A 25,765-nucleotide genomic window follows, 5' to 3' on the forward strand; every position below is an offset into this window, starting at 1 on the left:
GAATACAAACCAAAAACTTTGTAATTTTGCCTTAACATGACCTATTGATCTTCATTTGAGTGAGGTTGTATTTGTTTACAAGTCTTTTCAAATTAATTGTGTGTGTGTGTGTGTGTGTGTGCGCATGCGTGCCCACTTGGAACCACATGTGAAGTAGTTTTTTAAAGCACATTCCAACTCCCTTTAAAGGGAGCTTTGTTCTCAGGTGATCCATTAATACAAGTACCACTATAGAACTTAGGACAAAACTCAATTTGTATTCTAGAAGTTCCTAATGCGATTCATTTTTCAGGCTCCTCACTCCTCCCCTCTTGCCTCCAAACACATTCTTCTTCCTCCCACCTCCACAGCTATTTCAGAAGGTTCTGTAACAAGTTCTCAGAAGCCCATTGTGTAGTAACAAAGAATCCCAGCAGCACAGCAGGTTCTGTCCTCCAGCTGTTCTGAGTGGAGGACATCCTTACCCCAGGCCTGCAGCTCACAAAGGCTTGACTCCCAAGTTAGGGCTCATCATGGAAATCAGACCTATTGGGTGGATAAGCGGGCAGGTGCTGAAGAACCTCTCTGGCAGACGTATGGCTGACGCTCCTGTAACTGGGGATTCGGGCGTGGGAGCTGGGAACGAGTCCCACAGGCTTCCCTGTGCTCCCAGTCATCTGGGAGGTGGGCCAGGGTTCCATATGCCTGCGGATGTCACAGTGTCTCCTAACTTCTCCTTCCTTAGTTGAGGGGCTCCAGAAGGCGGTCATGGACCTTATAGATGAGATTAAAGATGAACTCCCTAACATCCTAAGATTATCAGAGTCTACTCAGGTAATGTGATTTATAAGCTTCATAAAGAAGATAAGATATGTAATTTTTGTATCATACAAATCATTAATGATGGTATTAGTAAGTAAAGTTTAAGAAATATTAATTTTTCCTCAGAAAAAAACAATTTCACATTTTATTTACCAGGAGGAGTCCTTGAGTAGCAGAGAGGTAGATCAGGAAGAAAATGAAATAAATCAATTAAGATTAAAATAATCATAGCATAGTTAGATTAACAATTTGGAAGTCCTTCATATCAGAAACTGACAATGTCGTTTACTTAATGTAAAACTGGAAAACTAGCTGGAAATACTTAGGTAAAAATCTAAAGACAATGAACTGAATACAAATACTTAACTAAGATAAACTAATACGGAAAAGATACCGAGTGTGTGCTAATGTGTGCTAATGTGGAAAGAGGACACCAATTGCTAGGTCCCCACCTGCTGCAGGGGTGACAAGTCCTGCCTTTTACCGGGGGCGGGGTTTCTCTCCCAGAGGCTCCTCACTGTCTAATCCAGACATTGGGTTCCTCCCGCCTCTTTTGCCCCTTGCCCTTCTCTCTCCCCCCTTTTCTTTGCCCCTTCCTCTTCCCTTCTCTCTCTCTCTCCCTCTCTTTCTGCATGCTCCTCTTTTCTCTCCCTTTCCCTTCCCCTCCTGTGCTGCTCCAAATAAACCTGCATTTATATAATATAGCTTCATCTCACCATTAGCTCATTCTGTTTTAATCAATCATCAATATCTACCAATTTAAACAAAATATATATAGATGCACTGTATTTTTAAAGTCTCTGTTCCAAAATGATTTGAAATACATAAAATATTGAAATTGAAGGCAGGGCTGGAGAGATAGCTCAGAGGTTAAGAACACTAGCTGCTCTTTAAGAGATCATGAGTCCAATTCCCAGCAACCACATGGTGGCTCACAACCATCTATAGTGAGATTTTGTGCCCTCTTTTGGCATGCAGGTGTGCATGTAGGCAGACTACTGTATACATAATAAATAAATCTTAAAAAAAAAGAAATTGAAGGCAGAGAGAGTTTTGAAGACACTTATAGTAAAGAAAAGAACTATCTTTTCTAGCCTAATTATTTTTCACCTTTGCAGTACAATACACTTTACATGACACCGTAAAGGCCAGATTTATAGCAATGTCACATACTGACTTTTTAGCCCAAACCAGAAAGGAACCAGTGACAAAAAACACCTTGAACAACAGAGTAATCACAAATGTTGTGCGCTTCATTAGGACAGGTGTTGGCACTGTCTTACTCATTCCTTGAGATAAGCATCTGTCAAACATTTGCCAAATCACCTCTTAGTTGCTTGGGACTGGGAAGAAAGGAATACAGAGACAAACAGGACATGATCCCTTGTCAGTGAGGTTAATTTAATGAAGACAGGATTATAACGGTAAAGTTAATAAGGCATTATTAATTTAACCCAGACCCAGAATGTAAAGATCTTTGGAAGTTATGCAACAAAGAGTCTGACCCTTGACTAATTATAACACAAACATATGACAGAAAAGATTTTGAGGATGGAAATAATACCCAATTTTCAGATAGTTCAGTGATCTGTCTGTGCAAGCAAAGAGTCTGAGTCCCCAGTACTCACGTAAAAACCACGTATACCTGCATGTGCCTGTCACCTTGGCATTGCGGGGTGGAGACAGGTGGACCCCGGGATCTCACTGGCTGGCCAGCCTGGCTGAAATGAGGTTCAGTGAAAGATCCGTCTCAAAATATCAGGTAGAAAGAGAACGTTAGAGGAAGACACAGGAAGCCCTTCTTTGACTTCTTCATGGGCACATGAACACAGATATGTATGTATATCATACACACACATACACACACATAAAGGAAAAATTATTTTTCTAGTGATAATGTTTTCTTAATACTGGCAGTGTTTCTAGTGAGACTCTACTTTGAATGGCTGCAAGAATATTGGGAATATAAAGAATGGGTGTTCAGTGTATCATAAAATTGACAGTCTGGGATGACAAGGCCATGCAAAGGTTAAGAAAGAGTCTGTTTGTCTTGAGTAGCTAGAAGAATAATGGTTCTATTAAGTAGGACAGGGGACTATGTGGACTATGTCAAGAAGAGAGAGATGGAATATAGTAAAATTATTTTAATCGAGTCTTCATTCAAGGGATATAACACCTTGTGCTTAATCCAGGCAGTTGAGCTGTAAATTGGAGCTACTTAGCTTATAGTTCTGACTGTATACTACGAATAATACTAATACTAATACTAATAATAACAATAATAATAATAACCCTCTTCATCTGTGGGAAAGAAACGCGAAGGTGAAGTGTGGGTTTTCAGGTGGGAGGTAGTTGGGCAGTGTACAGGTGCTGGTTAGCTGAGCAGACCAGACTAAGGCTTGAAAACTCTAGAAGGCAAACAAAATCTTCAGTTTAGAGTCTAGTTACCCCATCTTTGCATTCTCCTGAACTTGGTATAAAGTATTTTGAGAAACGGTGAACTTTTCTTGGCCAAACTCTGAGAGAAGAGATGGACAGGTCTCCTTGGTGGACCTAGAATGTAAGTGTTTAAAGTAGGTGGTAGTGGCAATAATTATTGAAGATGTCTCAAGGGGAGTCCTAGAAGCCAGAGACATGCCTTCCATCTTGTTTTGTTTTCTGATGGCATCATTGTCATCAGATCTATGGCCACGGTTTATATTCAGATAGATAGCTCCCTTTTATCTAGAGGGAGCTCTATATCTCAAATTTAATTTACTAATGAGAATCTTAGACTTCTTAGAGAAAAACACAACGAGGACTTTTTGCCCATTTTGAAATCCATTTTTCTTCTTTCATCATTCACTTTGAGAATGTAGTTAGACAAAGCCCCTCATACGTGTGAGCTGTGCAAGGCACAGGATTGGGTAGAATGCCTTTAGGGAGTCCTTAAGAAGGTACGTACTTACTTGGACACCCCTAGGTCCTCTCATGCATAGTCCTTGGTTGGTGCATCAGTCTCTGCAGGACTTGGGGTCAGTTCTTAACCACACACCCATGATTTGCTTAAAAACAAACCAACAACATAGCATAAGTGACAGAAAATGGAAAACAAAAAACAAAAAAACAAAAACAAAAACAAACCTGGCCGCTGAGAATAAAGAATCTTTAATTTTTTTTTCCTATTAGAACTAAGAAACTTGTTGAACGTAATACTGTTTGAAATCATCATAAACATGTCACTCCACCTTTGAGGAATGTATGTAGCTGCTTCTCCCTGACATCTTTTTGTTCAGAGTGCAGGAGGTTACCATACGTGCATCCCTGTGCTAGGTTTGCTTTCCTACATCGTTTTCCTGAGAGGCAGAAAGGATGTCTTCCTAGGAAAGCCATTTCTGTGGTTTGTGGGAGGGAAGATAAGAGCAGTCAAGAGCATTGTGTTGTTGGAAGTAGCAAGTCTTTGAAAGTTATATGGGAAAGTTTTTATTTATGGTTTGTTTTAAAGAAAAAGGAATAGGGGGCATCTCAGGATCAAATTGTTACAACTAACTTATGATCAAATTGTAACAATTAAGCATTAGAGGGAAGCAAAGACCATAGTCATGAGGCACAAGTTAAGACCTGGGGACAGCTAGGATTTCATGATAACAGCTAAAAATGCTATTATTGCAGTGCAGGCTTGCATGAAATAATATTGTTTTCAACAAATGTCATGTTTTGACCAATCTAAATTATGTGATCCCTACGTGAGATTTGAGATGAGCAAATTCTCACTGATAATTGAATTTATTTTTATATAAAGACAAAAAGCAAGAAAGAAAATGTAGAAGGGGAGTTAGACTGATTTCTCTGATACAATGAATCAGTTTGCTTAAAAGAAACTGATGGGGACAGTGACCGCACGCCGCGGTGTAGAGAAGAGCGTGAGCTGTGATGGTACATGCCTGTAATGCCAGCTCGCAGGGCAGAGGAAGGAGGGGCTGGACTTGGAGCCAGGTTGGGGTTACACAATGCGTATGAAGCCATATAGGCTTAGATAGCAAGACTGTGTCTCAGAAAACAAAACAAAACGAAAAAAAAAAAAAACAAAACAAACAAACAAACAAAAAACAGAAGAAAGTAAAAGATCCTGTAGAGCCACTTAGAAAATAAAAAGAGAAATCTACAGAAGATAATCATTTCACAACTGCCAACATGGTAGATCACCCTAACAGGAATCACTTAAGAAGGAGACCGAGGCTGGCTGTTCTTATTAGCACAGCAACAGAGAACGTGGGTAAACTGCAGTCACGAGTAACGTCAACCTAGAGCCGAGCCCACAGGGAGCCAGGGCTGAGAAGGGAGAGCATGGCATAGACAAGCCAGGAGAAACAGCCCAGCAGATATGGAGCTTCAATACTGCAGGTGGCACGGCTTCTTCCAGCTGTTCTTCAGCAACAGCCAGAAAATGAGACCAAGTGATTATGCCTTTGTGCTGTTTTACTCACTCTGCTTTTAGAGTGCTTTCCGCTGTGTGGCTTGGGAGGGGGCAGTTTCAGCAGCCCACTGTCTCTATCACACTATCTACTGTTGCCGTTGCCAGGGAGACTAAGACCACTGTGGGCCACAGTACTTTTTCAGAACTGTTAACAGAACAAACCACATCAGGACACTAAAAACATGGAAAAATACATCCTTACAGATGGGCCAGAACAGCTTAGTTGTCTCCAATGAAAAGTGCTGAACAGTAAGAAAAACATGGAAATCAGATGGTGTATGCTTATTTTTAAAGTAAATACACAAAAGGTTAGCTTTTAGGCAAACACATGATGTTCACTGCAAACAAACAAAACCAATTCAACAGATATTGAGTATGTATATAGTTAGGCTTGACAAAATGTTACATACTTGAATTTGTTTATCTGCAGCCAATGCTTAACCAATTTTTCCTAAGTTATGACCAGATGACCCCCAACTACTTAGATTAGTGGTAAACTGTGCCTGTCTGTTGCCTGGATTTCAGTTTCTGCGGTAAACTCTTGGGTAGGGCACAGAAGAAACCACATGTCATCTGTTTGATAATGCAACAAGCTTGTAATAGAAATGACTAGAATTTCTGAAGTTTTGAGATGTAAGATTTTTTTAAGCTTACTAGGAGATCTGCATATAGGGTATTTGATTTAGTTTCCATTAAATCTTTTCTACATACTATATATACTCTGGTTCATGACTAAAACCCTTCAGAGTTAGCTTGTAAAAAATAGTTGCAACGGTTTTAAATAAGTGCTATTGCTTAAATATTTCAGATACTGAGTAATACTTAGATAAGAATTATTGTTTACAGTGGAGCCTGGTGATTCAGGACGATAGTACCAGGTAAACAGGAAGATGAGGTAATATGATCGCAAGTCCAAGACCTGACTGGGTTACAGATGAGTTCACACCCAGCCCGTACAACTTATGAGACCTTGTCTTAAAATAGAAAGTAAAAAGAGAGCCAGGACACAGTTCAATGGTAAAGCACTTGCTTAGCATGTACAAGATCCTGGGTTCAATCCCAAGTACTGGGAAGAAAAAAGGGAGGGAAAGAGAGGGGGGGAAGAGAGAGAGGAGGAAAAAGAATCTTGTTTATTTTTTTAAAGCAACCTCTAACATCAATGTAAAAATACCATAAACCACCAGGCACAGTAGCACATGCTTTAATCCCAACACCCCAGTCAGGTGGCGTTCGGCTACATAATTCAAGGCCAACGAGGGTGACACATGAGTATGTCAAAAACAAACTAAAAAACCCAAAAAGAAAGAAAAATCTATCTTTTGGTTAATTCAACTTTTGATATTTATCCTAAGGAAAAAAAATATTAATGTGTTCATACAAAAGCTTTACTTAGGGATGTCAGTGAACTGTATGAGGTGTATTTATTGGATTGAGTAAGTGTAAGTCATAATGTACAATGTAGTTATAGACTCAGTTTCTGCTATAAGTAGATTCTAATAATGTATCAGAGAACCAACCATATATCAGGTTCTTTTTAAAGCTTATTTTTTCAGAAAAACGAACCAGTGCAGAGAACATCCAAGGTCAGAATGGCTCTAGCTTTAGCTAAGATCAACCGTGGAACAATAATTAAGGGACTAAACAGCATATCCAGCTCCTCCAAATCAGTGGCCAAACTTCTGCAGCCGCAGCTGGCATGTAGACTCTTAGAACTGAGGCACATATCCCACCGGCTCCTGAGAGAAGTGAATGAACCCAGGCAAGCCCTGACCAACATTCAGGTAAGCGCACGTGGCATGCTCATGAGCTGTGGAGCTTTTCTAAAGATTCATAACTGACCAAAGTGTTGAAAGTAAGCAACTGTTGAATCCTCAACCCTAAACAGGACGTCTATATCACTCCTTTCACGGCTCAGGGAACATCCCAGGGGCGGGGCAGAAGACTGGAAGGAATGCTGTGAAACCCCACTCGGACATGCCATGCCAGTTGCACCCATGAGCTCAGAGCGGCAGTGGCTACCCGAACACGACCCGGCCCACTGATACTCCATCACCAACTAGGAAAGGCTCGTAAGGCTATAGACAGTTAATGGCTGCTAGAGGAGGGTGAGTCATTTTTCTTAAGTGATACAGGCACAGGTAAATTGCCCCAAACCTATGTTCAAACAAGTCCACGAATTAAAGGTAATGGGCCACCCCTTCCTCAAAAGTCATGAAAGTAGGAGGGGACTTGTTGGGGAAAAGAAAGTATCATTGAGAGAGAGAGGGATAACACAGAAAATATGAAAAGTTATGATCAAAGTATATTATGTTACACAGAAATGTGAAAGAATAAATAACATGTTAAAACTTCTTAAATTTAGAAATAAAATTGTGGTGTATTTGGAGTTCTTCATGTGCAATACATAAAGTGGGATCAAAGAAATATAGCATAGTTGCTAATTTAAATCTGAAGGGGAAAATAATGTGGGATTTTTCTACCTTATTATTTGAGTTTATTATTACCTTATTATTATTGTCCATTTCAAATAGTTCAAAGAAAATATAATCATGCAAATTGACTACCTGTGTCAAACCTAAAGGGGATTCTACAGTGAATTTTCAAAGTGGTTGTATTTTGTTCCTTACGCTCAGAACATTGTTACATTTCTAAAATAACCTTTGGTATGGTAGTTGGGTGTATTCAGCTATAAACTAACTTGTGTGTACCCACTAATATTTATGTCTGTTTCTAATTGTTTTCTGCATGGCTTTATGAAGCTTCTGTTATTTTTGTTAAGGGATGCAACTGTTACAGCTCTATTTCTTTTTTTAACTTCATGACCCAGTAATTCAGATGCTTCAATGCGGACATTGTTCAGAGCATCCAAACTTGTTCTGTGGGAGGAAGCCTAAGTGTATCAGTTTGAATAATTTCGTTGAGGGGAGAGAAAACCATGCTGAAACTGGGTTAAACCAAAAACGAAGTGTTAGCTCACACAAACAACCAAGTTAAGATTCCAGACACAGCTGCACAGATAACAAAGCCCTACCTTTTTTCCTTCGCATATCTTATTCTTTTCCCTACATCCACTCTACTCTTTGACTGTCCAAGATGACTTGTAACTGTTAGAGGGTCTTCATTCTTCCAGGCTCAAGTAATTACAGCAGAATATCAAGTCCCTGAGGCAGTGTTCCTTAGGCTCACTGAAGAAGGGTGGCATACACCCGTGCTTGCCTTTAAACGGGCCACATCGGTTGCTCTAAGACTCCCTGCTTCATCTCCAGACTTGGGGTCAGAGGCCTATCCAGACCACATGGCCTGAAACTGGAAGAATAAGTCCTCAAATAAAATGGATGCAGAATGCCCATTTTGTTATTTAGGAATCTATCTTTAATTAAGGGTTTTAAATTTGAAAAAATAATTAAAATACTTCAATTATTCATTAACTGAGAACAGAATTTATAAAAGGTTTCTTGTGATACTTGATATCTAAAAATATAAAGGGGGGCTGGAGTTATGGGGGGGCTGGAGCTATGGCTCAGAGGTTAAGAACACTGGCTCCTCTTCCAAAGGTACTGGGTTCAATTCCCAGCAACCACATGATGGCTACAACCATCTGTAACGAGATCTGGTGCCCTTTTGTGGAGTGCGGGTGTACGTACAGGCAGAACACTGCATACATAATAAATAAATAAATAAATCTTAAAAATTATTTGAAACAGAATATAATATAAAAAAGTTTGCATTTGCTAACTAATAGTTTGCATTTGCTAAGTTGGAGTTAAGAACTCCAAGCCTTGTTTCTTATCTTTATAATGTTGAAAAAATAACTGAATATTGTCTTAATTCCCTTTGAAATGTTCTTTGAAAGCTGATGTTTTACCTTGTTATTCCTTCTCTGATTTTGCCCAAACCATAGGCTTAAAAAATAATTTCTATTTTATCTGAGAATGTTTGCCTCTATGTAATGTCTGTGTATATCGTGTGTCCATGACCGTGAAGGCCAAAAGACAGCATCAGATCCTCTGGAACTAGGGTTATAGACAATTGTAAGCATATGGATGCTGGCAGTCAAACCCAGGTCCTCTGGAAGAGCAGTGGGTGCACTTAACATCTGAGCCCTCCCGTCCTCAAACCACAGTTTTTATGGAGGTGTTGTGAAATGTCTTTTGAGTATATTTCTGAAGTATTTCTGACAAATTAGGGTGTCATGTTTGTCTGTTTTTTCTTCCTTTTCTACAAACTCAAAGCTGCAAAGGATCTGAGATTTTTAAGCCAACAGGTTTTCCTGTTATAGACACACACACACACACACACACACACACACACATACACACACACACACACCTCATCCCTCATGTCAGGAGCAGCGAGTGTATTCACAGGAAAAGTATTAGCCAGAGCAATGTCTTCTGTTGGTTCCCTACTCTTCATGCCTTCCATAGGATGATGCAGTAGGGGTCTTTTGCTAACTGTGCATATTTAATGTGGTATCTGAAGAGAAGACCCTTGAAATGGTGAAATAGAGCCTTTTTTCAGAGACACTGAAACAGCTGCCCAGAGACTCTTCTCTGGGGAGTGGAGACACTCCATTACCTTGGAGTGTGTCTGCACAAGAAAAAGGAGTGTGCCCTCTCACATAGCTGGAGATTCATCTCTAGATCTCTCCACAGGAATGTACTTGTGGTAGCTGCTAAAGCTATTTGATAGTCAAACATGTCCTTTGCTCAGAAGACACAGTTTGTGCAGGAATGAGTAACCCATGGAGAATAGTCTTTCTGTCCTCATAAAAACTTAGAGGCAAAAAAAAAACCTATCTTTGCATTCCAGGTATGTGTTTCTTTTTATCCATTAATAAGAACTAAAAAATACAACAAATTTGCCTTTTTGCCTTGACTGACAATGAGATTCTGAGATACACATCTAGCTTGTCTTACTCTAGCTTAACTTACTCTAGAAACTTGTTCTGAGGCTGAGTGGCTGGTCCAAGGCCTATGTGGGGTCATTGTCTTCTTTGACATCAATTTATAGTCAGCACACATAACTTTTTTTCCTTGTGAGGGCTCTCTAATGATGTACTGTTAATAAATTTACCAGTGAAAGAATTCAAACGCAAAAGTAATTTATCAGAAGTCCCACACAATCAGTCCTATGGGTGTATCTGATTGCCTTCAGAATGGACTTTATGAAAAGAGACACCTCCTAGCCCCTTCTCCATTTTTCTCACCGAGGTGATAACCATGAAGCTGAAGTGAAGATCTCCATATAGACATTTATATTTTATTACATTTGGATGGCTCTAGTTATGATATTGAATATTACTGTGTACGCTCAACATTCACATACATTACATTATACTGCACTAACCCTTCTGAAAATGCTTGTTTTTGTCTAGCATTATTGGTAAATGTAGCTAGAGTTTATTTTATCTTAGTTTATCTCTCTGGTATTCCAGAAAAAGAAAAGATAATCTAATGTTTGTTACTGGCAGGATGAACAATTTAATTTCCAATTCTTTTCTTTTACAAATGGTGCTTTGGTTAACATGCCTACAGATGTCTTGCCCTCCATGTTTGTCTGCATGTATGCAAGAGGGATTTCCTTCAACTCTTACCAACTCAAACTGTACTTTAGGGAGGCTGAGCTTTCTTGAAAAGTTCTAAGTCCTGAATCTGGCAATAATTAATTCAATTCTTGAAAACCCTTAGTAATATTTTTTCAAATATTATGTCTGTCAGTTTCTATAAACTCTTTTCTGACATGCCTATTAAATGCATTTTAATTGTATTGGTTTTTTCCTTGTATAGCAGTGTTGAGAATGGAAACAAGAACAATGTGCACACTCAGTGAGCATCAGCCCGCCCTCTCACTTTACTCTTCATGTGTGTCTATGTTCTGCGTGCACCGCCCCATCTCTTTCCACACAAGGTTTCACTATGCAGCTCTGGCTGGCCCGGGGCTCACTCTGTAGACCAGGACAACCTTAGTCTCAGAGAGATCCCCCTGACACAGCCTCCCAAATTCTGGATGAAAGGTGTGAGCCAAACATGCCGGGATCTTTATCTCTTCTTTGTGCATCTTGAGTAATTAGCTATGTCCAACACGTTCGACCTATTTAGTGTATCTTAAACGTAAAACCTTGATTCCTTTTGTCTGCACGAGTGTGCATGTGTGTGTGTGTGTGTGTGTGTGTGTGGTGATGTGTATGGAGAGGTGGCTATATGTGTATAGAGAGGCCAAAGGTTGACATCAGGAACCTTGCTCAATTGCGCTCCGCTGTATTGTTTGAGACTGGGTCTGCTCTAAGCCTACAGCTAGGTACAAGATCCTCCCCTCTCTGCTTCCAGCGCTGGGACTGCAACTGTGAGCCACCAAGCCCGACTTTTAACTCAGGGCTTCATGCTTGTATGGCAAACATGTTACCAAATGAGCCTTTTTCTTCTTGCCCCATGTTAATGACTTTAGGCAGACCTGTGAGTTCTTACCCTAAGGACCTGTTTCTTTTTTCCTTCAAGTCTTGGAGTGCTTTTTCGCTTTGAATTTTTCCAATTATCTTGAACAAATTTGTGTGTGTATGGGCTTTCAAATGATTATTTTTTTAAAGTGTTAGGAGCTACTAAGTTTTCAGACTGTCATGGATTTGTATTGCAGGCTCATAGGAGATAATATCCGTATGTTTATAACTGTATTTTAACTGGAACTACCTCAGCAGATTTTCATCCTCACGAAACCATCTCTCCTTGATGGAGGAGCTCTCCGTGAGGAATTGTGCTTGTGCTCCAGGGTTATACAGACAACCTGGGAGCAGGCTTCAAGCTCTCCCTGCTCAGGCTTTTCTGCGCCACCTTGAGAAGCTCATACCCTTCTCAAAGGCGTGACCCCATGAGAAATGCCAGCCCCAGGCAGGGAGCAGCTCCCTCCCCTCCTGTTGTGCCTGGTTGAGTCTCATTCTCACTGAAAAGGCAACTCTGCAAATCCTGCCTTTCACCTGTGTCCATCCAGGCCTCTCACGTAGCCAGGGATTAAAGCTCACCTGTTGGTCCATTAAGGGTCTAGAGACCTGAGATACAAGCTCACATGCTTGCTATTCTATTAGTTTCTTCTTTGTTCTTGACATGGGGATTTATCTTTTGTTGTTGTTGTTGACTTGGCTTTACATAAAGTGTTGGGGTTTAATGATAAACGGAATTCCTCAGCGGTTGTGACTGTTTCCACATTAGCTGGGCCGGATATGCTACTGGAGCCATCTTTCTTTCAGCCCTACTTGCCTTCTTTCCTTTTTTTTTTTTTTCAATTTAATATAAGATGCCTAAATTTCTTTTAGGAAGTAAGTATAGTATAATTTAACCTTTCAATTAATCCAGCAAATACTTATTGAAATCTGATATATAAACTCAATAGTTTAGGCAGCAGGTATTTTATTCAGAGGTATTTTATCCTTGCCCCAGGGAGCCAATAGGAAAACAGACAGATATTGTCAGTCGAGTGTATCAAGTACATGACCAAAGGGCGCAAAGTGGACGGACAGAAGAAGCATGTGGTTTCAGAGGGGCTCTGTAAACTGTCTAGAAAGCACAATATTCTATATGAGACAAGAAAACAGAAGAACCAGACAGATGAGGTGGCAGGAATACCTTCAGAGGAAATGAGGAGTCCTTAATGGAGGTAACAATGTGAGGGAGAGCATGGCTTTTCAGGGAAACGCCAGCAGTGGTGTGTGTTTGGGGTGAGGCAATAGAAGAGAGTTTAGGTGTCAGAGATTTCAGGATATTTGAGCATTAGGGGAGAGGAAACCACTTTGCCACAGTGACATACACAATGGAGAGAGGAATTGTCACTGAGCGAAAACTATTAGCAGCAAGAGAAAAAAAAAAAACAAAAAACAAAAAACAGCCCAAATCTGAAGACAAAGTGAGAGCATACATAGAAGCATGAATGTGAACATTAGGCCAGAGAGACGAAGGTAAAAAAAATGGGATGCATGGGATGTGAAAGGTGGGAAGGCCAGGGGTTGCTCTGGGGACCGAGTGCATCCACAGTGCTAGAGTGTAAACCTCTTAATCACAGATGGAGGAGCTATGCTAATTCTTAAGATCCCACGATAGATTTTCCTAGCTGCTTCCGGGAAAGCTTTATGGTGGAGAATTCCGAGGCATTGATAGCTGGAATTAATGTTCAAAGGAATATGCTGTGTGAGTGCCTGGAGGATATGGCTTCATGTAAACATGGCTGTGGGAAAGTAGGTGACCTCATAACCAATCTGAAGAGAAGTTTCATGGTCCAAAGGTCATTTTCAAGCTGGGTCTTTGATCTGAGAGTAATGCAGCATCTTTTTGTACCTGCAGCAATTTAATTGGTTCTACCGAAATTCTTTTATCCATATGGAATACCAGGGAATCATATTATTATTATTATCATTTGCAAACCACGGAAATAGAGGATATTAGGGCATTGACAATAACTAGAGTGAACCATTAAATAACTAGTTTAAGTCATTTGGTAAAGGGAGGTCTAAGATGAAACCTACAGTACTGGTTTCCTTACAATGAACAGAAAGAGGGTGCTGGCCCAGCACACCTAAGACAGAGACCTGGGTCTTTTGAATGGATGCTTAGATCTGGAGCACCTGAACATTTCTTAGCCTTTAAAATGCATACAAAACATGAGCTGCCCCAGGATCCAATCCACACAGGCTACTTAAGCAGTTTGCTATAGCCAGTCCCGAGTTGAGCACAGAGGTTGGTGTTCAGCCCCTCAAAGGGCCATCTTGTTAGAAACTTCTTTCGCACTCGACTGTACAGATGGGTGCTGAGTCATGTTTCTTCTCATGGCTGCTGAGATGCTGAGTCATGTTACTTCCCAAGCTGTTCCAGGTTCTGCGGAGCTGAGACTGCAGATGCTGATGATGTTAAGCCTCAGAAATGGAAAACTCGGAGCGGAGAATTCCCTGGAGGTTTCCGACATCCCTAGCACTAGCGCTTGAGAGTGATGCATCCGCTCAGCCTGTGAGCTGCCTGGCTGAGCAAGCCTGCAGCTACTCTTGCCGCAGTGACCTAGATAATCAGCTTAGATGCTGACCTCAGCCAAGACTCGTCAGCTCCATAGAGAGCTGTTGATTCTGGAAGGCCAGTCAGAGTGGGGCCGCAGACCGGAGAGCTCCTCCTGGGTGGAGATGAGATGATCGTTTCTTTTGTGTATAGGCATCATGGGAGGTGCAGGACTAGACAGAGCAAACCGAGTGAACCTCAAGCCCTGTACTCCCTGGATATTTATTTGAGCCCTCTTTTCAGGCTGAAGTGAGAAGCTTGCTAATAACAACCCCCCACACACACACCACAACCTTCCCCGCACCCTTCAGGGTGCACTCCAGTTAAGAGTTTAAAGTGTATGTTCTACAAATATCAGGACTTCTCTGGGTCCTTGATGGGCCTGCCTCAAAACTAACCTAGCCGGTGTGGCTAGGTTGAAAAATGTCTTCTCAAAGACATTTTCCAAAAAGGAGGACTTCTCAAAGACATGCTGCTCCAAGCTGGCTGAAAGGGTTAAGCCACCTGACTTCTACTAATCACCTGGATAAAAGCTTTCTCAGGAATAATGTCCCACAAGATGCTAACCAAAGCTTTACATCCTGTGCTATGCAGGGAGTCTTGCTTATCCTCCTAGCGAGTTAGTACGCGAAGGCCAGGTAGCGCCTGCGGACTTATCTGAAGCCTCTCTTCCTGGGCCTGCATGTTAGCAGTCAGGACGACCCACTGTTGCTCATTAGTCAGAGAGTGACAGCTTTGCTCCTGACTCCTCTCCTATCCCTCAGAAAGGTGATTTTTGAGCAACGTAGGGGAAATCAGGCCTGATAGTTGTCTACCCTGCAGGTTATGTGGAATTAGACTTTTATTTTCTCAGCTGCTCAAATATGGCTTTCTTGTGATTTATGTCATTATTAGTGAAAAGAAAAGAAACACAGGTGCTTTTTTGAGATGAGACAGTCAATTATGTGAGTGGAGTTTAAAAGTTGAAATGTTTTCCTGTCTCAAAATGTTAGTAAAACATTGTGCAAATTAATGTACCCAAACTAAAAAATATTGACTCAGCACTGATACTTTACTTTAATTCAGATATATAAACAAGTGAAATTAATAAAACAAATTTAAGATAAAATATGTCAGATAGACCAAGAGAATATAAATAGACTTATTTTTCCAAACATCACCTGTTTATTATTTGTTTTTCTATAATTGCTCCTGCTAAAAGCCAGAAATGAAGCAAGATGGTTTACTCATAAAAAGCACGGAGCACATGTGTCTTTATCTGTGTTCTATTGCTGTGAAGAGACATCATGGCCAAGGCAACCCTTCCAAAGGAAAGCATTTCACTGAGGCCTGCTACAGCTTCAGGGCCTTAGTCTATTGTCATCATGGTAGTAAGCATGATGTCAGGCATGATGTTGGTAAGAAGCAGGTAAGAGCTAGATCCTGATCTACAGGGCAAGAAGGGGAACATGGGCCTGGCATGGACTTTTTAAACCTCAAATCCCATCCCCTGTGACACCCCCACCTCCAGCCCCACAACAAGGCCCCTCCTAATCCTTCTCAAATAGTGCCACTCGCTATTGGCTAAGCCCACAAATATATGAGTCTACGGGGGGCATCCTTTCTCAAACCGCTAAAGCAAGTGACCCATAAAACTGAAAAATACTGCTTGCTAGTAGCCACATAAATTTCGGGGGAATTAGGTTTCTATGGGGATGATTTATTATAGAAATCAAAAGCCATAAGAAATTGAAAACAGCAATCCTTAGGCACTACACAAAATTAATTACTCACAAGTGTAATAAGTATCATCTATACAATACACTCGAAACTAATAATTTTAATTGTCTTTTTATGAGAAGAAATCTGGGAGACCATGTGCAGTGAAATGAAGAATGATTTCTCACACAGAACCTCCTTTGCTATATGAAACTTCCTACTTAGCTCACATAGACCTTCCACTATGCACACAAATGAGGTTTTTCCTCTACAAAGAGGCATTTTGTTGGAGTATATTTGCTTTTCCTTCTCCTGTGTGCTTGTGTCCTGTAGTTATCCATTCAGATTCAAAAGTGTGATGCCATACCCGTGTTTCTGGGAAGAAAGAAAATGCAACCTTTGATTCCTTTTCCAAAGGAAAAGCCAGAAACTTTGAGACATTTTCCATCTTGACTTATGGAGAGATTAGTCCAAGTTAGAGGAAATATTTTTCCTACGGTGGTGATTTATTACAGAAGTAGAAAGAATTTATTGAAAGCAGTAAGAAAGTGGTACCTATTCCACTGGTGTGGCCTGAAGGAAAGATAAAACCATAGAGTTCACCTTACAGTCCCTTGCTTTTAGCTAAGAGGCCTTTGTGGCCTCCTATTTGTTTCTGCATTCCATAAATTTCTTACTAAGAGCCAAGGACATACTGGTGGCCAATTTTGTTCTTCCTTCAGAAGCGGCAGCAGTCAGACAAAATGAAACCTTTAGGGTATTGAGCACACTTAGAGTTTAGAAATTTTAGTAACACAGTACCCTGTGCTTTTTCAACCTAATGTGGATAATACAGAAGAATCTCTCTGAACCAGTGTTCCTACTTCATAGATTTCTTAGAGATTAAAACAATGCTACTAACACTATTAGAAGAAAAGTTAGCTTATAAGGAGTGTTGTATAAATATCAATGATACAAAGTTGTATTCAAACAAAAGCTATTACAATTTTGATCTATTTGTCATTTTCTATTAAAAAAAAACTAGTTGCTTTTTTTAATCATAAGAGATGGATAGAATTCTTAAATTTTAAATCAAAATATTCAGACAAGTTTGCAAATTATCGAATGTGTAACTCAGTGAATTTTCATAAATTGAACACTATTTATGGTAGCCACACCATGAAAAATCTCGTTTTCTTTCATCAGCACTGGTCTCAGTGCTGTGAGGAAGAAGTCCATTTTCTTTCTTTTTTTTTTAAGATTTATTTATTATTCATACAGTGTTCTTCCTGCAAGTATGTCTGCACAGCAGAAGAGGGTACCAGATCTCTCTCTAGATGGTTGGAAGCCACCATGTGGTTGCTGGGAATTGAACCCAGGTCCACTGGAAGAGCAGCCAGTGCTCTTCCTCTGAGCCATTGCTCTAGCCTCCCGGAGTCCATTTTCTTAATTCCCAGCAGTAGAGATTACTTGGGCTCACTTTTATTTAGAGCTTAATTATGCCTAGGCATAGTCTTAACCTCATTCTCGTATATGCCATGAGATATTAATGTGCATCATGACACTTCATGCTACCTGTATGCAGGCGTTGACTAAGTTCTTTAAGTTTGTTCTTGTTTTCCTAGCAAAACTTTGACATAAACATTGACTAGCTCCATCTTCTCCTTTCTCGCTCCAAGGAGCAGAGCGTCCTGGCAGTATAGGCCACCGGTCCAGTGAGGGTTATTCCTTGTTGGAGTAGAACTTTACTTTCAGCAGCTATGTCGCGGCAGAGCGCATGCAACTTCCGTCTCGTTTTCCTCTGCTCTTTGTGGACTGGGAACAGCAAAAAGTGCCACCTTCGTGGAGTTGTTTTAAGGATAAAATCAAGTGTTTATAAAGCACGTATTTGGCTTTGCTGCTGTTTGATTTGAGCTAGGGCCGCTGTGCGAGCATGGCAGCACTTCAAAAGCACACCTTTAAGTCTACAGAATATATTATTGGTCATATTTCACTTTCCTAACCTTTCTGATATCAATTATTTTGGCTTTTTTTTAGGGGGGAGGGGCAAGTATAAGAAACCTTTGCAAATGAGATCTTCCTATGCTGCCCAGGTTGACCTCAAACTCCTGCCTCAGCCCCGAAATAGCTGGAACACATGCTCCTAGCGTGGGTGCATTTTTATCGTATTGCTTCTTGATGATGCTAGGGAATAACTGAGAACTGGTCTGTGCTAGGCAAACACTCTCCCACGGAGCTGAAGCTCCAGCCTCAGCGTTAGGAGTAATGTCTAAAGGCCGTGCACACAATGTTCTTAACATGCACTAAAACTGTGCATTTCTATGACTTCATTAGTCGAGTCCTATCATTGGACAGTCACTGAAGCTGCTCCTGCGTGGCTTGGCTCTCTGACTTCAGAGGAGCACGGCTAACCGCCACTTCACGGCTGGAGGGAAGGAAATGTTCCCAAGGTCCTCCTTTCAGAGCCTGCTCAAACCAACAGAGGTGGCCCACAGAAATAATCCCCCCTTAAACTCAGTATGTTACACTGATTTGTTTAAGGCAGCAACATCTGTTACCAGACACTGGAAACATTTGAGGGGCAAATTCATTATTAGCATAAACCCTGCAGAGCTGCAGGCTGGGTCTGAGCATGGAAATCTGCCTGAAGCTTAATGATCATCTAAGGTCAAGGCTGGCCGCAACAGTCCCATGATTAACATTTCCAAGCAAGCCATTAATCTTCAGGAAATGCTTAGAATTTTTATTGCTGTTTGCATAATTGAGGTTGTGAATAATTTAGTAAGGAATGATTACATGAGTATTAGAACAAGACAGAATTTTTCTAACATCCAGGAAGTACTTCCTTGTGAGCACATTTCACAGCTGTAAACATTGAAATAGTGCAGGTTTCAGAAATGGAGATTCCAGGTTTGTGAAGATCTGTCACAGGTTTAGATTAGTAAAAGAAAGCATCTTCTTGCTAAAAGGAGAAGCAGGAACTAACATATTCTTACAATGTAAAAAAGCGAGATAGTTAAAATAGAGACAACTTTCATTAAGTAAAAATTTTAATTCTTGTAATAATATTGTGAAATGTAACACTGAAACCTTGAATTTTTCATTTTCATAAACTTTCTGTTTTTGCAGGTCAGAAAGCGTTCTTTGTTTGATATCATTTCTTTTCCAGCAAAAACTGCGTTAACTAGCATACTGTATGCCTCCTATGCAGCACTAATTTATTTGGTAAGTTGCTGTTAGATTCTAAAATTAATGTGTGTACGCCATCTAGCATTAGATGTCCTGGACCTGGCAGCGGTCTAGCCACACCACAGGCTATGCAAAATAACTTCAAGTGGTTGCTTCTCTGACAAGCTAAACTCACCCCTTGCCCAGTTTGCTTATCTAATTAAAATTATTTTACTTCTCTAAAGTTAATTACTAATTTAGTCAAAACTAGTTTAACTTTCGATTTGAGGTATCCTGTTGACTTGTTATAGCCATTGTCTCATGATGTTGTTAGTTCAGTATTTCATCATTTGGGATCTGTGACTTTAAAGAACAGTTACTACATTTTGATATACAAATCCTGTCCATTGCTGTGTAGTGTTCTAGTGATTTGCATTTCTTTTTTTTTTTTTCCATTCAACTACCAATGGACGTTAGATTGTTCCTAATCTGAGCTTTTATGAAGTTGCTATATAGATATTTGCACATATTTTGGGTTGAAATTGCAAGGCTATCAGATCTGTATGCATTTATTGCTAACAGATGTAGCAAAAAAAAACTTTTAAAATGGTTTTTAGCAATTAAAACCCATCCTAGACAAAATAATCCTATATGTCATTAGGGTGCTAGATATTGTCAATATTTTAGCCATTTTTGAAAGTATTATAATACCAATTTTTATTTACATGTCCTTGATTAATAATGAGATTGATTACCATTGCATAAATTAATTGGCATCTGTGAATTTCTGTTAGTCTTTTATTTTTCTGAGAGACATTTAATTCTCTAACTTAATGGTTTTGTTTTGAAAATATACTCCAGGATATTCTTGTTTGATTTCATCTTTTCACTTTGATAGGATCTTTTAAAGTATAATTTCTTAATTCTAATGTATTTCAGCTTATTAATATTATTCTTTATATTGTGTGGGGTTTTTTTCTGTTTAAATAAATCACCCAAAGGTCAATGGAAGATTCTCATCTGTTATATTCTAAAAGCTGTATTATTTTGTCTTTCACTTATAGATTTATAATCCATGTGGAATTGGTATGAGGTCAGAGACAAACAGTTACCCCAATGGTACCCAAATATATAGCCTTACTTATTTTATTGTCTTAGAACATTATTGTCACAAGTACGTTTTGTATGTGGGTCTGTTTATAAACTCTGTGTAGCTGGTTTACCTATTTTTGAACCACTTTTGCTCTCTGAATTGTGTGAGCTTCCTAAAATGTCTTTATAAATGGTAGGGTAATTTCTTCTAATCTAAGAAGATGGCAAATCCTCTGTTTACTTTGGTCTTTTGAAAGTTTTCCTAACAATTTTTATGATTTTATTATACTTCTCATACTTCTTTGTTAACTTTTATTATATTGCAACATAAAAATGTAACCTTTTCCCATAATCTACAAGTTTAATGCAGTCCAAATTAAAATCCAAATATGTGTGTCTAAGTCGATTAACTGACTCTAAATTGTACAGGGAAATCTGGGAATGAAATGGAGCTCAGTTGGTAGGGCTCTTGTCTAATATGCATGAAAGTCTAAGGTTTGGTTTCAAGCAATGCATTTATGAATTCGGCATGACTGTGATCTCAGCATACAGGAGGTTGAGGTGGTACGGTCCAAACTGAAGGGAATAAGAGAAGCATGTGTTGCTGCGCTTTATAGTGAGGAGCAGGTAAGACAAGAGACAGGAGAACAGCCTGAGGCCTCAACCCTTTTGCTGTTATCCTTTCAAGAAAACCAGAGCTGGATCTACCTGCACAGGGACTGTTCTGATGCCTTCTGTAGTAAGATGGTGGAACAGAAGGGTCCTTTGCATGACTCTGCAAGTGAGAAGAGTCAGCATAACAAACTACATTCTGAGGACAGAAAGAGGAAAAGCTACAGGAATCAAGACAGAGGTTATAGGAGAACTAAAAGGCAGAGAAACAGCAAGACAACTCAGAGAAAAGCACAAAATGGTTGGAAAGTCTAACTTCGGCCCCCAGCAGGGCTGAGGGGGACGTTGTTCGTGCCAGAATACCCAGTAAGCCAGAATGCAGACAGTCCCAGTGAGGGCATCGTCCTGTCTTAGCAGTGGAGGAAACCCAGAACATGTGCAAGCCTGGCATGTCTAGTGCTGTGATTTGTTCTGAAGTGATTCATTGCTCATGCCTTGTCAGCTTATCAGGATACAGTGTGAGAAGAGCACTGTTAAGGACTAGACTCCTCTGGATTTCACACTACACAGAACCGTCAAAATTCAGAGTGTAAGCTGTGGGGCACAGTGGTCAGTGGCACCTTCCTCTGAGGGAAGGAGAAGAACAAGTGGTGTACTGAAAGGAGTGCTGAGAGAAGGGGCGGTAGACTGTTCACTTCCCACAGGGCTCCCTCTCCCCTCCTATCACCAGCCAGATGTCAGCAGTCTGCTAGCATTCCATGCTCTGCCTCTGAAGATACACTTTGGATGTTTGCCAGTGCCCTGGGAGATACAGACTGAGGACATCTTGAGTAAGGGAACACTCGACTATCACAGATTGGTGGGGTTCGTGTGGAGCCAAACTTCAAGAGAGAAAGCATACCCACCCAGCCCCTAAAGGGGCTTCTTGGCATGCATACAGAAAACCTTTGAGGTGAATGCACCTCTGCCTCAGCCAAATATACATTCTTGACCAAGCCAAGTAGAAAATGCAGGGCAGGGCAGGGCAGAGCAGAGCAAGGCTCAGTCTGCACATAGCACACTGATGGACAATGTTATGACCACTGGCCTTATCTCTGTCCCACTATCCTCATTTCCCCACCAATCACATTTGCTAGAATGTAGAATACAGTAGAGGACAAAGAAAGAAACATTCAATCTACGGACCTCAGCTAGAAGGAAGTTTTTAGTGTTTTCTTCCTTTCTTTACATTATTTTTTTCTTGCTTATGTTTAATTTTACTTTTTATTTTAACTGAATGTTTAAATTTCTCTTACTGCTTTTAGCTCTTTAGTTTATTCTCTATTATTTCTGCTTCTTTTCTATTTTTATTGGTGGTGGTATTGCTGTTTTGCTTCTTAGCTGTTTGTTGTGTTTCTATGTCCAGAAGGTTTTCCTGTTCTGTGATTATTATCATCTCTTTGAGTGATACTTCATACAGAACTCTCAAAAGAAGGCATCTTAGTAAGAAGACCCTTGCATAATAAAGTAGAATAGATATTAGAGAAACTAATTCTAAGAGAAATAATAGCAGAAAACTTCCTACATGTCCCCAGTGCAAGAACAACTTAAGACCAAGTAGATATGACCAGAAATGAAAAATCTGGATTTTTGTGATTTTAAAAGTACATGCTAATAATGTTTATTATTAGCTCACTAATTATGGTGGTATTATTTAACCTATTATAATCATTAAAGGACACAGACCCCTGATAGATTTTATAATTGCCTTATATCACCTTGGGCTGGGTAGATAATTCCACCTACACTATTCATATCTGCCTGTCCCCATCCCATTCCATCTGCTTTAATAATTCCTAATTAGGCTACCTCCCATCTATATTTGCTAATGTTCTTCATCTGGGCCAATCCTTTCAACACCATTCGTGAAGTTTTTCCTCCTGGTCCACGTGATCTCTTCATGTCTCCCTCCTTCTCTTTCTCTCCCTCTGGTGATCCCCTCCTGTCCCCCCAAAGCCCATCAACCTCCGTCAAACCTCTCTATCCACCTTGCCCAGGTATGTTGGCATTTTATTAGTTAAACAGAGAGGCAAAGTTTACAACATCATTTGGGGAGTGTATATGTGCTTGCTTGTAACAAGCAGGCCTCAGGGGTGAAAGTGATTAACTTTAAATTAGACAACCAGATCAACCTCCAACACTGGACCCTTTCTACATAAAAGCTAGGCATGTCAGCATACATCTAGAACTTGAGTACTGGTTGGTGGTAGGTGAGGAGGGACAAGTGAGTCTATGGAGTTTGTTTCAAGCCAGCTTAGATAAACTGACAAGTCTAGGTTCAGTAAGCTACCCTGTCTCAAAAGACAAGGTGAATAGTGATCAAGCAAGATAATATACTCTTGCCTTGCCTTTGTGCACATGTGCACATGCCTCCACATACACATACCATATATACAGATAACACACATACATATGCACACAAAGTTTCAAATCAGCTAATTGGATTATAAAACAAGACCAAAGAAATGCTGACAGCAAGAAACTCACATTCCTCAAGAATTCATACACAGAAAATTATATTCTAAGCAGATTAAATGGAAACAAGCAGGAGAATCTATATTCATATCAAACAAAACATACAAGCCCAAATGTTCAGAAGAGACAAAAATGAGGTCAATTTATATGGACAAAAGAAACTGCTTTCCATCACTGAAAAAAGGAACTGAAAGAATTTTAAAGAAGAGAATGTTGATTTTGGCCCATGGTGTCAGAGGTTTCAGCTAATGTTAGTTTTCTCCACTGCTTTGGCATTGGAGGTATGCGAGACAGAAACAGCATGGCAATGAAAGCAGAAGCTGTTCCTTTTATGACAGAGAAGAAGCAGAGGGAAGAGATATGGACAGGGCAAGATACAGCCCTAGAATATGCCTCCAGTGAAATATTTACTGTAAGTAGTACCCATGACCTAAGATTACCAGTACCCCCTGAAACAGCTCCATTATCTGGGGACCGAGCCTTTAGCCTATGAGCCTGTGGAGAACATTTCATATCCAAACCATAAGAGGAACAATCCAGTAAGGAGACATATGGTTATAAATATGTGTAAATTGAAAGTCGGATCACTCAATCTTATTAAACAAATACTACACAGAATAAAAGGAGATAAAGATACAATACAATAATAGTGGGTGACTTCAGTATCCCTGCTCTCACCACCAGATAGATCATCATGACAAAAATATAAACAAAGAAACATTAAATATACTAAAGTCAATGATTTAACAAATATCTACACAATATTCCATACAACATAGCAAAACACACATTCTTTTAGTCAACACATAAAACACCTTTTTCCAAAACATATTTAAGTCATTAATACAAGTTTTACAAATACAAAAAATGAGAAATGGAGAAAAGAGAGGGAAAGAAAGTATAGGGCAACATAATCTTTTTAATTCTTGAATATCTCTAAAATGTATTAGATGCAAAAAAATGTAAAAGATTTAAAAATTTAACTCAAAAATATATTAAAAAATATCATCTAGCTGAGTGTGGTGGTGCATGCCTATAATCCCAGCACTGAGGAGGCAGAGGCAGGAGAATCACTGTGAGTTCGAGGCTAGCCTGGTCTACAGAGCGAGTCCAGGAGAGCCAAGTCTACACAGAGAAACCCTATCTTGAAAAACTAAAATAACGATCATCTAACATCATTAAATCAGTTTCATAACAAGAATGCTAGGATGGTTTTTACATTTGCAAGCCAATACATTTAACACAGAGTATAAGCAGAAATAAGACAAAAATGGCATGATCATCTATATCAATGCAGAAGAAAGCTATGAAATGAAATTATATCATGTGGAAAAATTAAAACTAGAACTTGAGGTCATCCTGCTGAAAAAGACTACAAAAGACACAGAAAAGTAGAGTATGTGTTGTCTCATACGGAGACTAAAATGACTTTTTAAAAAAGACCTAAACTATTGAGAGTAGTGCTAGGAAGGGGCAAGGGACTGGTACAAAGATGAAGAGGGTGGGTCAGATAAAGATGCAGTGTAATAGGATGTATGGAAGTGCACAAGGGTAAGCCCATCGTGTTAACCAATGTGTCACTCCAGTCAAAGCTTTGTTAGAGGTCACAAAGCCCTCTAGCTTTGAAGTCTGAAGGAGAGGGAAAACAGAGCATCTACTGTCACAACGCCACCTTGAAGCAGCACGGGAAGCTAGTCAGGCTCCCTTTAGCTCTCTGGAATATGCTGCCATCCTACTTGGCTTCATTGTTGTCATCATTAGTAATGCAGAACAGGTTGAATGAATAAGCCTGCTGCATTTCTCACTTCTGCAAATTTTACTTAAACACTTTTCCATATTTAGGATAAGGAATTAATCTGTCGCCTCCCATGACTCAGTGTTTCCTCACAGGAAGGGCTTTTTAAATTAGAACATGTAGATTATTGACTATGTCAGATGTGTTACTTTTTGTCTGTGGTTTTTATTGGTACAGGCCGTCTGTGTTAATGCTGTGCTTGGAAAGATAAAGAGCATTTTCCAAGAAGAAGAATCCATAAGGCAAAATAGAGGGAGTGAGACTTTTAGGAAAGCCTTTTCTGAGCCTGTGCTTCCAACGCCCATATTTTCTGAAGGTGAAATCAAAGCGAAACCTTACAGGTCATTGCCAGAGAAGACTGAGAACCTTGCAGATCACCCCAAGCCTCCTGCCAACAAGCAGAGTAACAAGATCCAGGTTTTACATTCCGTGTTTGACCAATCAGCTGAGCTGAATGAATGAGAAATATGAACAGATACCACTTTATAGAGAGTGCAATAGTTATCTATCCACATGCATTTCATCAGACATACCAGAAGACCAGTTCAGATATGCTGAATGCTCTTTTAAAAGGGGATAGAGCAGCAAAAAGGCTATGGCATCATTCTCTTGTATTTATAT

At 39.9% G+C, this 25,765-nt stretch overlaps 1 protein-coding gene across 1 annotated transcript; it reads left to right on the forward strand.

The window, feature by feature from the left end:
• The first annotated feature begins 512 nt into the window (after window positions 1-512).
• Spata9 (spermatogenesis associated 9) lies at window positions 513-25,730 on the forward strand. The gene is made up of 5 exons (XM_060383579.1): window positions 513-573; window positions 725-813; window positions 6,811-7,038; window positions 19,093-19,188; window positions 25,322-25,730. The coding sequence occupies exons 1-5, from the start codon at window positions 513-515 to the stop codon at window positions 25,604-25,606; spliced, it is 759 nt and encodes a 252-aa protein (XP_060239562.1). The 3' UTR covers window positions 25,607-25,730.
• The last annotated feature ends 35 nt before the right edge of the window (window positions 25,731-25,765 follow it).

Source organism: Meriones unguiculatus, chromosome 5 (assembly GCF_030254825.1).
Source record: "Meriones unguiculatus strain TT.TT164.6M chromosome 5, Bangor_MerUng_6.1, whole genome shotgun sequence".
NCBI lineage: Eukaryota > Metazoa > Chordata > Mammalia > Rodentia > Muridae > Meriones > Meriones unguiculatus.

What these genes read in the sequence shown, in the direction of transcription:
- Spata9 (XM_060383579.1), top strand. Translation starts at nt 513, where the DNA reads ATGGAAATCAGACCTATTGGGTGGATAAGCGGGCAGGTGCTGAAGAAC. An exon ending in GATTATCAGAGTCTACTCAG is followed by an intron (nt 814 to 6,810) that starts GTAATGTGATTT and finishes TTATTTTTTCAG; the next exon opens with AAAAACGAACCAGTGCAGAG. An exon ending in ATGCAGCACTAATTTATTTG is followed by an intron (nt 19,189 to 25,321) that starts GTAAGTTGCTGT and finishes TTATTGGTACAG; the next exon opens with GCCGTCTGTGTTAATGCTGT.